This window comes from Branchiostoma belcheri, unplaced genomic scaffold (assembly GCF_001625305.1).
Source record: "Branchiostoma belcheri isolate BF01 breed outbred unplaced genomic scaffold, Haploidv18h27 scaffold9, whole genome shotgun sequence".
Lineage (NCBI taxonomy): Eukaryota > Metazoa > Chordata > Leptocardii > Amphioxiformes > Branchiostomatidae > Branchiostoma > Branchiostoma belcheri.
Genome location: NW_017804575.1, coordinates 3,457,868 through 3,472,157, shown reverse-complemented (window position 1 = coordinate 3,472,157; position 14,290 = coordinate 3,457,868). Strand labels below are relative to the sequence as shown.

The following is a 14,290-nucleotide window of genomic DNA, read 5'->3' as shown; positions in this document are numbered from 1 at the left end:
TTGGTCATCAAGTGATGAGAGAGACAGCACAATCCTGATACTGTGATAGGAATTTGCCTAAGAACATCAGGTCACTTTTCTTGATTAGTACATGTACCTGTATGGACTTCCTGATCTGATTGCTAAACTGCAGTCACTGACTTCCAACTTAGTGTCAAAATCGAGGGTCTACAGATTCAAACCTACAACTTTTGCGTTTCTTAATTCTGGTGTCCCCCTGATGCAAAAAGCATCTAAAATTCTGATTCAATTGGCAAAAATTCTGGACCCAGCATACTGCAGAATATTGCAAAGTATAACTATTATTAGTCATTAGTCAATTAAATCATGTGCCAGGATGAACCAATCGGCATGATTTTCTCCCCACCTCAGTTCTGTATCACTCATGCCTGGCAGACATGTAGTAGAACAAGTTGTACTAAATCTAATTACCAGGATGAACCAATCAGAGCCCTTTCCTCCACACCTGAGGTAAATCAGTTCTGCTTGCCTACAATCTAATCTGCTGTGTACACAACAGGTGCAGCCACAGAGATAAGGTGAAATTAGATGTTCTTCAGCCTTCAGGCATGACTCCCTTTTCTAACTGACATGCTCACAATTTCGTATTAATTAATGAATCATTAAAAAGACACTTATCTCCCGCATGCATTGTCCCGAACGATTAAATCTATGCCAACCAGGATAAAAGAAAATTGCAAGGGGAACTGTTCAGCATTGTTGTCTATTGAACCAAGGAGGTTTGAGGTCATTTGAACCTCCTTACCTGACGACCTAAATACATTTGTGCTCATTGGGACTTATAGATTGAATGGTAGTAAAGGTGTTGCCGACATACAGTATATGAACAAATGGTTGTAAAAGCTATATATAAAAATAACATATTTTGTTGACGTTCATACGTTATAGATTCATTTCAAAATTCACCGAATACGACTTCTGTTATTGTAAATATGCCATAAAGGCTTTCAAATTCGCATCTGCAACCTACTACTAGTATTTGGAGAAAAATTTCAAAGACCTCCAGTAAAGATGTACATTTAATCATAAGCAACTGGGAATGTGCATTTGTATTGTACATGTATTACTACTGTAACACTACCACAGACATGTTTTAACAGTGAACTTTTAACACACCAAAAGAGTACTTTCCCTATACCATGAAACTTTAGGTCCCCCAAAAAATAAATTTCAATTTACAGTAAGTTACTGTAATTATTTCCAAACCTCAAAAATTCCCACTGCTTGTCCAGTTCCCTGTGGCGCTAACCCATTTCTCCCCTGTCCACTTCAAAGAATATTGCCATTATTTCTCCACCAGCGACTAAAATGCCATCTCATTGTTATCGGCAGATTGGCGTGAAACTTCAAAGGGTTGACGAATGCTCGGCTACAATTGGTGGGAAAGCTGCGACAAAATATTGATGTTTTGCGATGAAACACTTCGTGATAAATCCAAAATAATTTCATATAGTGGATGCGACAGGGGGCCTACAGAATGGGAAATATTGATCGGAAGTGCGGAACTAGCGAACAAGCGATATCGAGAGATATGAGTCCATTTTACACTTGGTCTTGTTATACAGGTCATTACCGTGGAGAATTCTACGATCACACAAGAAATTTGTCTCCTAATTCATCAGGTATATCACCGTATGTTCATAACTTCATATATTATACATCAAACAGAAATTGTTTCTCTCATTGAAGTCATCTCCAATATCTTTATATCACTTAAATAGATTTCAGACAGCTTCAATGTATACTTTAAAGATTATCAGTCACAAAAGTAGTAATAAAGTTATTTTCCCCTTCAACTTTCTCCCTGCTGCCTAAACCCATACCAGTTTATTAAAAATGAATATTAATAATGAATACAAATATGGTAGCCATTTTAGCAGGCTGAAGGTTAAAAAAGCACCAGACTATATCAAATGTAAGTGTCACAATTCATCAATCAACCAATCGTAGTAACTGTTGACTATTGGTCATTTTACGGTCCTCTCCGACTGCTTAATTGTAGGTTGATTGGGACAGGGGAGTCCATAAATTCCTATGGGGGGGACACTGGTCAATTGGAATTAAAGGCACTCCAAGAGTCTATAAATAGTGATTAACACACAAACATGCTCCAGTCGAGGTCTGGGGACAGCGCCATAAAACTGTTTGATTTGACCTGTTGAAATCTAGACCATATACTAGTATACAGTACTGTAGAATTATTATCACCAAGCAAGTATGCCCTGACATAGTTTAGTGTAACAAGTATTGCATTTCTATTGCAGACTCCACAGGCCTTGTATACTGTGATAGCTACCAGGATCTGAACAGATTCCTTGCCATTTTCTGTTCATTTTGCCTTAGCAGCAATGGCAGAGTCATGCAACCAGAGATATTACGGTAGGACGACTATAGCACCCACCCTTTACAGCTGTTGGTCAATTAACAATTTGCCTTGACTGCAAAAAAGCTTTAGCTCCTAGTAATTATTGCTAAGGCCCAACACCAATTTAATTTCTTGGTTAACGGATTTTTCTAGAAAAATAATGGAGCGGGCGGGCGAAAAAATAAAAAAATAAAAAAAAACAGGCCTAGGCATCCTATCAATAAAAGTATCATGGCCCAAAATGGTATGATAGGAGCCATGAAGTCAACACACCAGGCTGGTTCAAAATTTAAACAATGAATTTTGAACTTTTAATGATACCACTGCATTGAAAGATGGAATAACTGTAACAACTAGGAAGAAAAGGACTGTTTTCAACTGTTCAGGGCAAAATATGAGCATTTTGCAGTTGATTCTGAATTTTTATTTTTATTTGCAAATCAGAAAAAAAAAGAAGCAAGCGAATCCGTTAACCAAGAAATTAAATTGGTGTGGCCTAAGCACCAAATTTGTTACAGGGTTAGGCAGCAGGGAGAAGGTTACTACGGTACCATATACTAGTAGTTTTGCTCCAAAATTGTTAGCATCCAAAATGTGCCAAAAAGGTTTCCTACATGTACAATCCTTCCTATTCCTGTGTACCCAAAGTTAACAAGTAACTCTGTAACATGTTTCTTTTTTTTACATTTCTCTGATTACAGTTATGAAACACCAGCCTAGATCAGAAAGCAACAGATATACGAATACATATACTAGTAAATTATAAAAAAAATGTGGGAATAAAAAGTCATCTTCTTCATGCTTCTAGATCATCAAAAAAAATTTTTAAAAAGTGTGTGGAGACTTCTAGTAATTCTACCCAATAAACAGGTACTTTCAACTTTGAGTGCATACCTATACATTAACATAAATACCTGTAAGGTTGACTCTAGTAAACGAAAACAAAATGTGACAATGAAGGCCCATACAAACTGTACTCATTGTGATCTAAACTCAGTCTCCACTCAGATGTAAATGCCTTCAAAAGTCAAAATTACAAAAGCCCCCCAACCAGAAAGAAAATAGGCAAGACTGCCATTTAAAAACAAAACTCTAGCCCTTTTGAAGCTAGCTCTTTTCTTATTTTGGCAGCAAGCCTTTACATGACAATGACATCAAAAGGAGTGGGTCTCTCCCCCATCTGTGAACAGCTTGTCCCTAATATAGAGAGCCTGTCGAAAATCCTTTCATATGCATGCCAAGTGCGTTAACTTCAAGCACATGAAACCGCCTTCAAGCATCTGTTGTTTCTCAACTTTTGGAGGTCAGTTCGGCCAGTTTCCAAGCCGTGTTGTTTCTGTGTTAGGACTTGTGCATACCGTGGCTTCTGGAGGAGCCGACAGACACGTAAACAAAGTACAGAAGGCGGAGGAAAGCGTTTAGACAGAGAGAGGGGGACGCCGCGGCCATAATTGTCACCAACCCTTCATTTGCACAACAGTGGCCCGCTGCAGAAAAGAGCATCGCAGTCGGCGCCTAACGATTTTAACGTGGTTTGCTGAAGTTTGCCACGAGGCTGGTGACTTTTGGAAGCATTCCAACCCTGTAGTGAAACCCTGCCCTGTTCACAGAAACCGCAGGATGGGAAAGTTTGGCTACGGTTTCTCCACACTCAATCCGTCAAATTATTTTATCGTCGGTACGGCGGCTCGGTCGGAACTTGGGATCAGACTACAGACATCCCGTAAACCAGCTAAAAATATCAACTATATCAACCAATATACAAACTCTGACAATGAAACCCCCCGTAGAAATTGCCATTCGCCTCAGCTATGCAAAAACATCGCAGAATCGGGGGAAAATTCGGACAGAAAGGGACACATCTTACCTGGTTCTCATGCACACTACTGCTCACTACGGCTGCCGATGCACCTTATGCACGGTTCCCGCTCAATCCGCCAGGCGGCGCTTCTGAGCTGTTGCTTTCCAGGTCAAAGGTTACTACATGACTCAAGGGTCAGAAGGTCATTGGTGGCGCGAGAAATCGTCCGATAGCGTGATCGTCACAGTCCCCTTTATGTTTTGTCGCTGTGCCGATCTTTACGTACATACCTAGCAATTTTGCTTCTAGAATATTGTGGAAAGATCTCTATAGTACCGATTTGGACAATAACGATGGCTGACGGCGGCGAAAGTAACCGGGGAGACCAGGAGAGAGGACGGCGTCCCCTGCGTGTTTGGGTGGACGGGTGCTTTGACATGGTCCACTTCGGCCATGCGAACGCCCTCCGTCAGGCCAAGAAGATGGGAGACTACCTGATCGTGGGCGTGCACTCGGACGAAGAGATCAGTAAACACAAGGGTCCGCCCGTCATGACTGAACAGGAGAGGTACAAGATGGTTCGAGCCGTCAAATGGGTGGATGAGGTGCGTGTTTTAAAGGGGCAAATTATTCTACACGTCTAATCTAATTAACTTTCCCAATCGGTACAGATTGCCCTATATTAGGGTCATCTTTTCCTTAGCTTACTTGCTATTCGTAGTTGGAGACGGATTTTACAGACAATTGGCTGGAAAGAGCAGTCCGGGTTACCATAATGCGAAAAAATGGGCGTGGCGCACGCTATCCGGGCCTGGGTATTCCCTTGTGTATTACACACGGCCCCTGCGGCTGTTGTGGCCGTATGCTGGTTTTACAACTACACATGTACTATGGACGGAATTAGACAGTTGTTTAGCTTCAAGACCTATTATAAGCGTTATATAATTTCATTAGGTGGAATTTCTAATTGTAGTAAACGGTATGGTTAACTTGAGAAGTGTCACCAACATTTTGCACATAAACGCAAACATGGGAAATCTAGTGTCCCAATCTTACGTTAATATAATACGTGTATCATGTTTGTCAGCTTTTCTATATATAACTACTAAGTGATCTTTGTCCGACTGTGCAAAGGTGAGATTGCAGGTAGCATAGTGCAATGTCCACCTGCCTTACATGTCAACAATGTTCGCTCAGAGTGATTTGTGTCAAGCCAACTGGAAAATTGTGGTGTAAAATTACAGATCACGTAGCTCTTCCACCACAAAGATCAGTTAGCATTTGAATCAATTTTCTAGCATCCAAAAATACAAGCAGAAAGAAAGAGGTGATATAGCTTAGATAGAGAGAAGATTGAACAAAGAGACTCTTTTTACACAACCAAGAAGTTTATTCAGCTGACATTTTGGAGATTGTCTGTCACCTTCCTCAGGGCAATTCTGTTCACAACAAACCCCAGTGTTGCTGCACCAGAGAAGATTGCTTTTTGAAGTGACAATAAAAAAAAGCTTAACACTGTACACTAAGAAAAAAGTTAAAATGTAAGCTTATAAAGAACACAAAAAGTTACTCAAACAACTGGATGCATTTTAAAAACTTTAACTTTTAAGTAGCTTCATGATGTCATTTTGAATCTATGGTAAGGCCACACCGACTTAATTTTGTGGATGACATCCTTGCGCGTGCATTGATTTTTGCCTGTCGTCAAAAAAAAAAAAAATGATCACGTCCTCCGAGTCTGTGGCCTGCTTCTACTAGTTCTAGGCCTGGGTAGTCCTTGCTAGTTAGCGACAATAGGGAGCCGGCGGTAACTCTGGAGGACAGCACCCAGGCTGCCGAAGCTCCAGGACTCAAGATCTCAGTACAGTATAGCAGTGCCGATTCATAAATTCCGCAAAAAGCCAGCATGTGCCGGCTTGACGTATACGTCGATACGGTTTGATACTGTCCCTGTGTAGCTCTGCTTGTCAATTAGTCAATTTGCTGTCTGTCCATACAGGCCAGCGGTGATGGTTTCTTTTCGGTTGTCGTCTGTCGCACCGTACGTTGCCTCGGTGCCAGTATGGGCGTGCTCACTTGTGAGAGAGATACGATTCGGTGCCGTATCTCGTCGGTACAGTGTGTTTGCTTCCGCTGCTATGTGCTCAGTGTGCACAGTTTGCTGCCGGTACAAATCAGTGGTGACGGTTTGTGCTTCAACCGGGTTGTCGTCTGTCGCACTGTAAGTTGCCGAGTCAGCCAAGTCATTACTGCTACTTGTGTGCTCGTCTGTGAGAACACTACTACTAGGATTCGGTGCCGTCCCTCCTCGCTGATACAGTGTATTTGTCGCGGCTACACCATAAGGCATTTCCAGATCTTCCCCGATCTGAAAAGCAGGTTGTTCAGATAGTCCTTCTGGTAGGCCTGTATCCTCACCGTCAACTGCACTTTCCTCATCGCCCGGTAGAGGGGGTGGTGCTGCCGAGGCGTATTCGTGACATTCGACCTCCTCAGCTGCATCGTCATCGTTTTCGTAGTGATGAACCTGAGCTTCTGTAGTACCAATCGTGTCCGCTGGGGGCGTTCCTGCCACGCGGTGTAAACTACCAGTATATCGGGTGGCTCCCAATTTCATCGCCGCCCATAATTCAGTTCCTCTCAGATGAGTGAGTGAAGATGCGTTTGGTTCTCCTTCCATTGAATGTTCTGTTAGCCTGGGCAGGCGGTGAAGAGGGATGGAGACGGCCATGGCCCGCGCCTCCGCGCCGCGTAACGCAGCCCTGGCGGTGCCGCCATTCTCTCTGCTCCTTCCTCGCCTTTTTCTCCAAAGAAATACATCAAAGAGCATCACGAGTGTGCCGACAATTACAGAAGCAATGACAAGGATGAGTAGTAAGGGGGTGGGCTTTGCTTCTGAGTCTGAGTTGGTGCTTCCAGCATCACAGAACTCCGGGAGATGAAACGATGGTGATCTTGACCCATTGAAACAGCAGGACTGGTTTGCCTGAGAACCCTCACAGATGTCGTCTCTGCTGTTTTTATGGTCCTGTGGTGAAAAATCCTCGGATGGGGATGTTGTTGTTTTCTCAGGTTTCTGCCCGTCCTCGGCCGGCCGGTGAAGGCACAGCAGCAGGTCTATTCGGACGGACTTGGTGCTCCCCGGTATGTCCCGCACACATGTGTACAGTCCGGAGTCTGCCGCCGTGAAGTCTTCAACCGGGAGCATTTTGCCGGGAAGGACCCAGCGACGCCCTGTCGGGGTGATCCAGGCCGCTGGATAATCCGCGTACTTGCCCGCGGGAACCTCAGGGAGATGAAGGCTAAGGTGCTCTTTGACGTAGAAGGTTTTGGGAGCAACGCCGAAGTACTTGTGCCTATCTTTGATGAAGAAATACTTCCCTGTAAATCTACGGCCCCCTTCCAATGTGTCAACGACGTAACTCCACATCGGGGGCCAGCTGGGTATGTTCTCGAAGTTGATCACGTTCTTGCGGCTAGAATTCATCTTCTCATCCGGACAGCGCAGAGGATTGCCCTGGAGCGCGTAGGAAGCAGACGGGCGGATGGAGGCGATATCTCTGGGAATCTGGCTGATGTTGTTCAGCATGAGTAGAACTAACAAGAGCCGCTCGCTGGGAATCAGGCGGACGGCCTGCGCGGGAACTACCGACAGTCGGTTCCCGGAAAGTTCCAGGAACTGCAGACTTGTCATACCGTGGAAGGCCCGCGCCGAGACGGCAGAAATGAGGTTGTTGGAGAGAATGAGATCCAAAAGCGTGGCGAGGGCCGAGAAGGTGAAGTTGTGAAGGGAAACAATGAAGTTCCTGTCCAGATCTAGGAAGAGTAGTTCCCGCAGAGGTTGGAAGTTTTGCGGGGATAAGTTGTTCACCCTGTTGTCATCAATGAACAGGTACCGGATGTACGGGGCTGAGGTAAAGCCAGAGCCGAGGCGGGATATCTTGTTGTGAGAAAGTCGGACGGTGTGAGCGTCTGACGTGATGGCGTCTGTCGGGACCTGCGTCAAGTTGCGGCCGGTGTAGTCAACGGTCTTCCCGACAGCAGTGGACAGTACAGTCAACACGAAGAGGGAAGTCAGCAGGGAGCCCATATTGCATGCGTCGTGTCAGGATACTGGGCAGACAAGGGATCCCTGTAACCATGAAGGAGAAACGAAAATGGATGTCAAAGAAAGTTTGCCGATAAGGTTTCAGCCATGCATGATTAGAGTACGCTTAGCCTGACAGCCAGTCTACCGTAGGCTTCCCGGTATCTCTACGGCGCTCCGAGTACTACCTGCCCGCCCAGGTTCGTTAGCGCACGCCTTTTTTTTTCTATGGATTGGCTTTGAATCAGTTTGCCTACAGGATGGCAATGCATGTACATGTAGTTAGATAGGTCGGCAGAAAGATCTAGTAAGTCAGGAGAGGTCGTTTATGCTTAGTAGGAGCATAGAAGCCAGAAGAGGTAGCCTGGTAACCAGTCTGTTCAGAATTTGCTTCATCTTACGATTTAGTTTACTCCACCACCAAGTTAAGGTGTAAATATTTTAGCTTCAGTTTTTTTTTTTAAATTTCACTATACCTCCTGAATGGCACAGAATGTCAAACATCTATGAGATAAGTAATTTTACCTACCTGAAATGTCAAATGACACTCTCTCCCTCTTAGATACCACTGTTGTGTGCTTTTGCCGTTTTTGTCAATATATAGACATTATCATGTCCTTGATAATTGAATATATTATAATATATTTCTGGACAGGAAGCGTGCGTCCGCTACAGTCATTGGTGAAAAAATATCGTCCAATGTTTTTTTTTGTGCCAGTTCCTAGTAAATTGTCTTTTACCAAGGACTTTTTTCTTGCACTTTATACTGGGCTAATTGGACATGGGCACGTGTCCTGGCTGTTATGCCACCAACACCAACACGTGTTTGAGAGAAACCTTGATTTTTACAATCATCAGAAACATCTTTTTTTCAATATTCCAACATTTAATCACAATACGTGGTGAAGTTTTTTTCAACTTTTCTCAACACATTTCAACACAAGGGACAATACAATACTCATTTTTACCTGAGTAAAGTGTGGAAAGTCATGTAAAGTGCCTTTCCCAAAGGCACAAGATCGGTGGTACGTCAGGACTCGAACACGGGACCTCTTGATTCCGAGTTAAACACTTTGCCACACAACCCCACACATGTTTTATGCTTCACCCATCTCAAGGTTTCTTTCACAGCACGTGTTGTTATTGCCAGTTTAATAGCTAGGACAGGTTCACATGCACCAGTTACATTTTGTTAGAACAAGGTTCTGTATAATGTCCTTGGTTAGAAAAAATCACTTGTTCTATTTCCAATTTGTTAACAGACAATTTAGTAGGAACTGGGACAAAATAACATTGGACGATGTTTTTCGACCAATGACTATCGCGGACGCAATCATAAGGCCATATTGATTTAATTTTATGGTTGACATCTGCGAACGCATTGATTTTCACCTGTTTAAAAAAAAAAGATCACGTCCTCCGAGGCTCTGGCCTGGTAGTTAGCGACAATACAGAGCCAGTGGTAACTCAGGAACAAGATCACCCGTGCACATACATACAGTGCCAATCATAAATTCCATAAAAAGCCAGTATGTGCTATTTCATAATACCAGCTTTGTATTCCTGTAGTTTAGTAGCATTTTTATTTTTGGCTGGAATTTTTTTTTATTCGCCTGCGCGCGCTAGTTTGGGGGCTCAGCAGAGAATGTCATCCATAAAATTAAGTCGGTGTGGCCTAACCAGTATTTAAACAAGGTCAGGTTTTAGCTAAAAAAAGTCAGTTTGTGGTCAGAAATCCAGCACTACAGCAGTACTTGTGTGCATTGCGTTTGACCTGAGGGCCCTCCTGTTGTTTCAGGTTGTGGAAGCGGCACCATATGTCACCACTATTGAAACCCTAGACAAGTACAACTGTGACTACTGTGTCCACGGCGATGACATCACCATGACAGCTGACGGCCATGACACCTACTCGGAGGTGAAGAATGGCGGGCGCTACAAGGAGTGCAAGCGGACAGCGGGGGTGTCCACGACAGATCTGGTCGGTCGGATGCTGCTGTTGACGAAGACGCATCACGACCACGAGAACGAGGCTCAGCCGCCGCGAGACAAGGTGGAGGAGCTGCGTGAGAACCCGCAGGCCCGCAGCCCGTGGACGGGCGTGTCCCAGTTCCTCCCTACGACCCAGAAGATTGCGCAGTTTGCGGAGGGCGGGAGCGGTCCGGAGCCCGGTGACAGGATCGTGTACGTGTCAGGAGCATTCGACCTCTTCCACGTCGGCCATCTCGACTTCCTTCAACGCGCTCGCCAGGAGGGAGACTACCTCATCGTGGGCCTCCACACCGATCCCGTGGTGAACGACTACAAGGGGTCCAACCATCCCATCATGAATATCCACGAGCGTACGCTGTGCGTGCTGGCCTGCAGGTACGTCTCCGAGGTGGTGATCGGCGCCCCGTACACCGTATCGGAAGAGCTGATGGAGCACTTCAACATCGACCTGGTCGTCCACGGCCGCACCAACATCATCCCCGACCCGGAGGGGCACGACCCGTACAAGGTGCCCAAGGACCTGGGCAAGTACAAGCAGATCGACAGCGGCAGCGACATGACGACCACCAAGATCATCGAGCGCATCATCCGCAACAGGCTGCACTTCGAGGCACGCAACAAGGCCAAGGAAGAGAAGGAGATGCGCGTGTTCGACGCTCTGCAAAAACAAGTCAAGTCGGGCCGAAAGTTGATCGAAGAATCGTCGTAAATAATCACAATCAAGATGAGAGACATTGGTGGTTATGTTTTCACCTTTCAAAAGACTTTGAAAGTCTTATGTGAAGGTGTGTTCTCCCATTGAATAGAAAATGGACATTATTTGATTGAATTGGTACAAGTCTACAGTCAAAGTTTTATTGAAATTGAGAAGCACACATCTACATTTCTAGGAAATAGACTGAGATAAAAGACTCTTACTGGTACCTGCCAAACTATGTTCAGGGCATTACTGTAAGTCTACAAATTTCCGCGGTATATTTAGATTCGCGGCATTCGCGGGGACCTTTATACCGCGAATCTATTTCCCCGCGAATATGTTTTGCGTGAGTACGCCCCCCTCCCCACATGCATTCACGACGGTATGCGAAACACACGCGATTCACAAATCACTGCAAATCAACTTCATTCTTAGCAAATGTTGAGTACCAATTTTTTTTTAAAGTTATACTGATGTCAAAAAATTATAATATTATGAGACACCGAATCGCGATACTGCGGCACTGGCCGTGTCAATCGTGTACCGCCGAAAAAAATCTATGCGTGCAGAGCGCCGGCCATGCGCGCCCGGGTGCTTGAAAATTGCGGGAACATCGGGCATATCTACAAGTATTTTTATGAAAAATATAACGGCTGGTACCTGGGAAATGTTAGTTGGTTATCTTTTTCTTCTTCTTGTTTTGCTGGATAGAAACGTTCACCGTGGGCCTACAAAACCGAAGGCGACCTTTGCATACTTCCGGGTTCAAAATCTCGCCGAAGACGGCATAAATTTGCTTAGTAATATATATATTCTTTCGATTATGCATTTCTTCACTAGAGTATCGATGTGTAGTCGTAGAAAATAGCATTTTAGCGCTTATTTCCGAACAAAGAAAATTGTTTACACGTGCGTCAGATCGATCGTCAGCTTTACCGCCGGCAGTCTCGCGCGGTGCACGAAACAAATTTTTGCGCCGCGTTTTAGGAGATAAATGCCGGAACACGAACTTTTATTATTTTAAATATACACTTTACAAATTTTTGTTTGAAAAATAGCTAAGGAGAAATCGCGAATCTAAAAATACCGCGGATTGTCCATTTTCCCGAAACCGCGAACTTTAGGCCCCGCGAATCTAAAGAGACTTACAGTATGTTACCTTGTGATGTATAGAATATTGAAAACTTAATATCAAACTGCATTTTTGGTGCAATGTTTGTACTTTTAGATTTATCAGAATCACCTTTCACATGGAAACTGCATGTTTGGAAAATTGCATGTTTACATATGAGGAGAGTAAAGCATTGAAGGAGACATACTTTATGTGTAAAAGTGTTTTAATCTATTTCTGGCTTTCTCAGGTCAAGTTTTTGTGCAATTTGTTTTGCCTTTTATTGATCTGAATTTTTTTTCATAGGGTTTACATTTATGCAAATTTTCATCTTATCTTGAAATTCATTGTCATTTTCCCAACTTCCAACCCCTCTTCCATTGTTCTCTCTCAATCATGTAAAAGAATTATGGCTACAAAATATCTTCACTGATGTTAAAATTCATTGAGTTGCAAAACATGATCGAGGTCCAATAGCAAGCTTTGTTCTTCGTTGGTCTATTCCAGTTACTATCATGTTTTACCCATACATGTACTTTGAGCTGTAGTGTATAACCTCAGGGGTTAGATCACACCTGTTTACTGGGTTGTTTCATCACAGGATAAGAATAGAGAAAGAAATTCAAATCAACGAGACCTCAGTTACATGTATTTCATGTGTGTAATGACCAGTATTTCTGTCATGTCATCTTTTTCTCTATTATGTAATGAAGATGAATGTGGTAGATTTCTCTTTGTAAGAGACGATGTTAAAGTTGTATTCAGCTGAATTTTCCTCAGTGATACACACACTTGCAAATTCTGTGTTTGCCAATTCATCCTTCTGTTAGTTTTAGGTTACTAATACTAGTAATAGACATAGATAAATCATCAGATTTATCTTAGTTACAGAATAAGTCATTGGAAAGACTTTTAAAGGCATCCAATGCGATTTCAGAGCAGCAAAACTGGAAATATTCTCAATAAGGCAATCTTTATGATATTGACACAAACTGCCCCAAATTAGCATATTTCAACTTTGGACATTTAAAAGTGCAGAAACAAGCCCAGAGATGAGTCCTTTGTTTTCTGGGTGGTACCCTAAAGATCAGCCCAGGGCCCTTCCAGTTCCGTAGAATTTTTGCTCCATGAGGGTCAACATACATTGGGACAGTGTGGTTTCAACTCTGTATGTAGCTAAATGACTAGAATATTGGATTTTAAAATTTCAGGTTTCCAAACCCTAAAAACTGCATTGGATGCCTTTAACCCTCCCCCTGCTAGGATTTTGTTGGTACCAATTTTGTATTGGTTTGATAGTGTTAGGCAGCAGGGAGAAGGTTAAGAGGATCTACTTTCTAGCCCTGTGCAAAAAATGTAACATGTAAATTAGTCCGGTAAACAAAGGGAAAAAGTCCTCACCTTTAGTTATATCAATTAGTTATATATTTAATATACATGTATTCTGTAATCAACAATGTTGGAATACAAATAGCAAAATTGTCTACATGTCGGAATGCTGGGATATATCTGGTAACCATGTATAGATTCGGAATGTTGTAATATAGATTGTCAAAATGTGTCTAAGCTAATGGAATATCCTTGTGGGATGTGTACACATTGTAATCTGAGAATGTAATGTTGATATTGTATCATGATGTCCTATGTTGGTTCGGGTTTAACTGTGTACCAAATGTGGGCATTTTATTACTAGCAAAGTTTACTGATATTCAAATTAAATGACAAGCGTCTTTGAATTTAGCAACAAGACATGTGTGGCGTATTACTTTAGAATTTTTTTTTTTAATTTAAGAATTTCAATTCTCTACTTAGGCCACACCTATTTAATTTCTTGGTTAACGGATTTTTCTAGAAAAATAATGGAGCGGGCGGGCGAAAAAAAACAAAAAAAAACAGGCCCAGGCATCCTATTATGGCCCAAAATGGTACGATAGAAGCCATGAAGTCAACATACCAGGCTGGTTCAATATTTAAACAATGAATTTTGAACTTTTAATGATACCATTGCATTGAAAGATGGAATAACTGTAACAACTAGGATGAAAAGGACTGTTTTCAACTGTTCAGGGCAAAATATGAGCACTTTGCAGTTGATTCTAAATTTTTATTTTTATTTGCAAATCAGAAAAAAATGAAGCGGGCGAATCCGTTAACCAAGACATTAAATTGGTGTGGCCTTAAATTCCTGTATAGTCGCAAAATTTTGAATATCATAT

General features: G+C 42.9%; 2 protein-coding genes across 4 annotated transcripts in view; one reads left to right on the top strand and one right to left on the bottom strand.

Moving 5' to 3' along the window:
* LOC109487691 overlaps window positions 1-4,319 on the bottom strand; it is a 56,584-nt gene extending 52,265 nt beyond the window's left edge. For 2 of the 3 annotated variants that reach the window (XM_019791719.1, XM_019791720.1), the window contains exon 1: window positions 4,254-4,319. The gene's annotated coding sequence lies outside the window, so the exon portion shown is untranslated. The remainder of the gene's footprint in view (window positions 1-4,253) is intronic. The other variant, XM_019791718.1, reaches the window with a different exon arrangement.
* A 63-nt stretch (window positions 4,320-4,382) lies between these two features.
* On the top strand, window positions 4,383-11,213 carry LOC109487715 (ethanolamine-phosphate cytidylyltransferase-like). Its single transcript, XM_019791767.1, has 2 exons — window positions 4,383-4,792; window positions 10,073-11,213. The coding sequence occupies exons 1-2, from the start codon at window positions 4,541-4,543 to the stop codon at window positions 10,973-10,975; spliced, it is 1,155 nt and encodes a 384-aa protein (XP_019647326.1). The 5' UTR covers window positions 4,383-4,540; the 3' UTR covers window positions 10,976-11,213.
* Window positions 11,214-14,290: the final 3,077 nt, after the last annotated feature.

What these genes read in the sequence shown, in the direction of transcription:
- LOC109487715 (XM_019791767.1), top strand. Translation starts at nt 4,541, where the DNA reads ATGGCTGACGGCGGCGAAAGTAACCGGGGAGACCAGGAGAGAGGACGG. An exon ending in CCGTCAAATGGGTGGATGAG is followed by an intron (nt 4,793 to 10,072) that starts GTGCGTGTTTTA and finishes CTGTTGTTTCAG; the next exon opens with GTTGTGGAAGCGGCACCATA.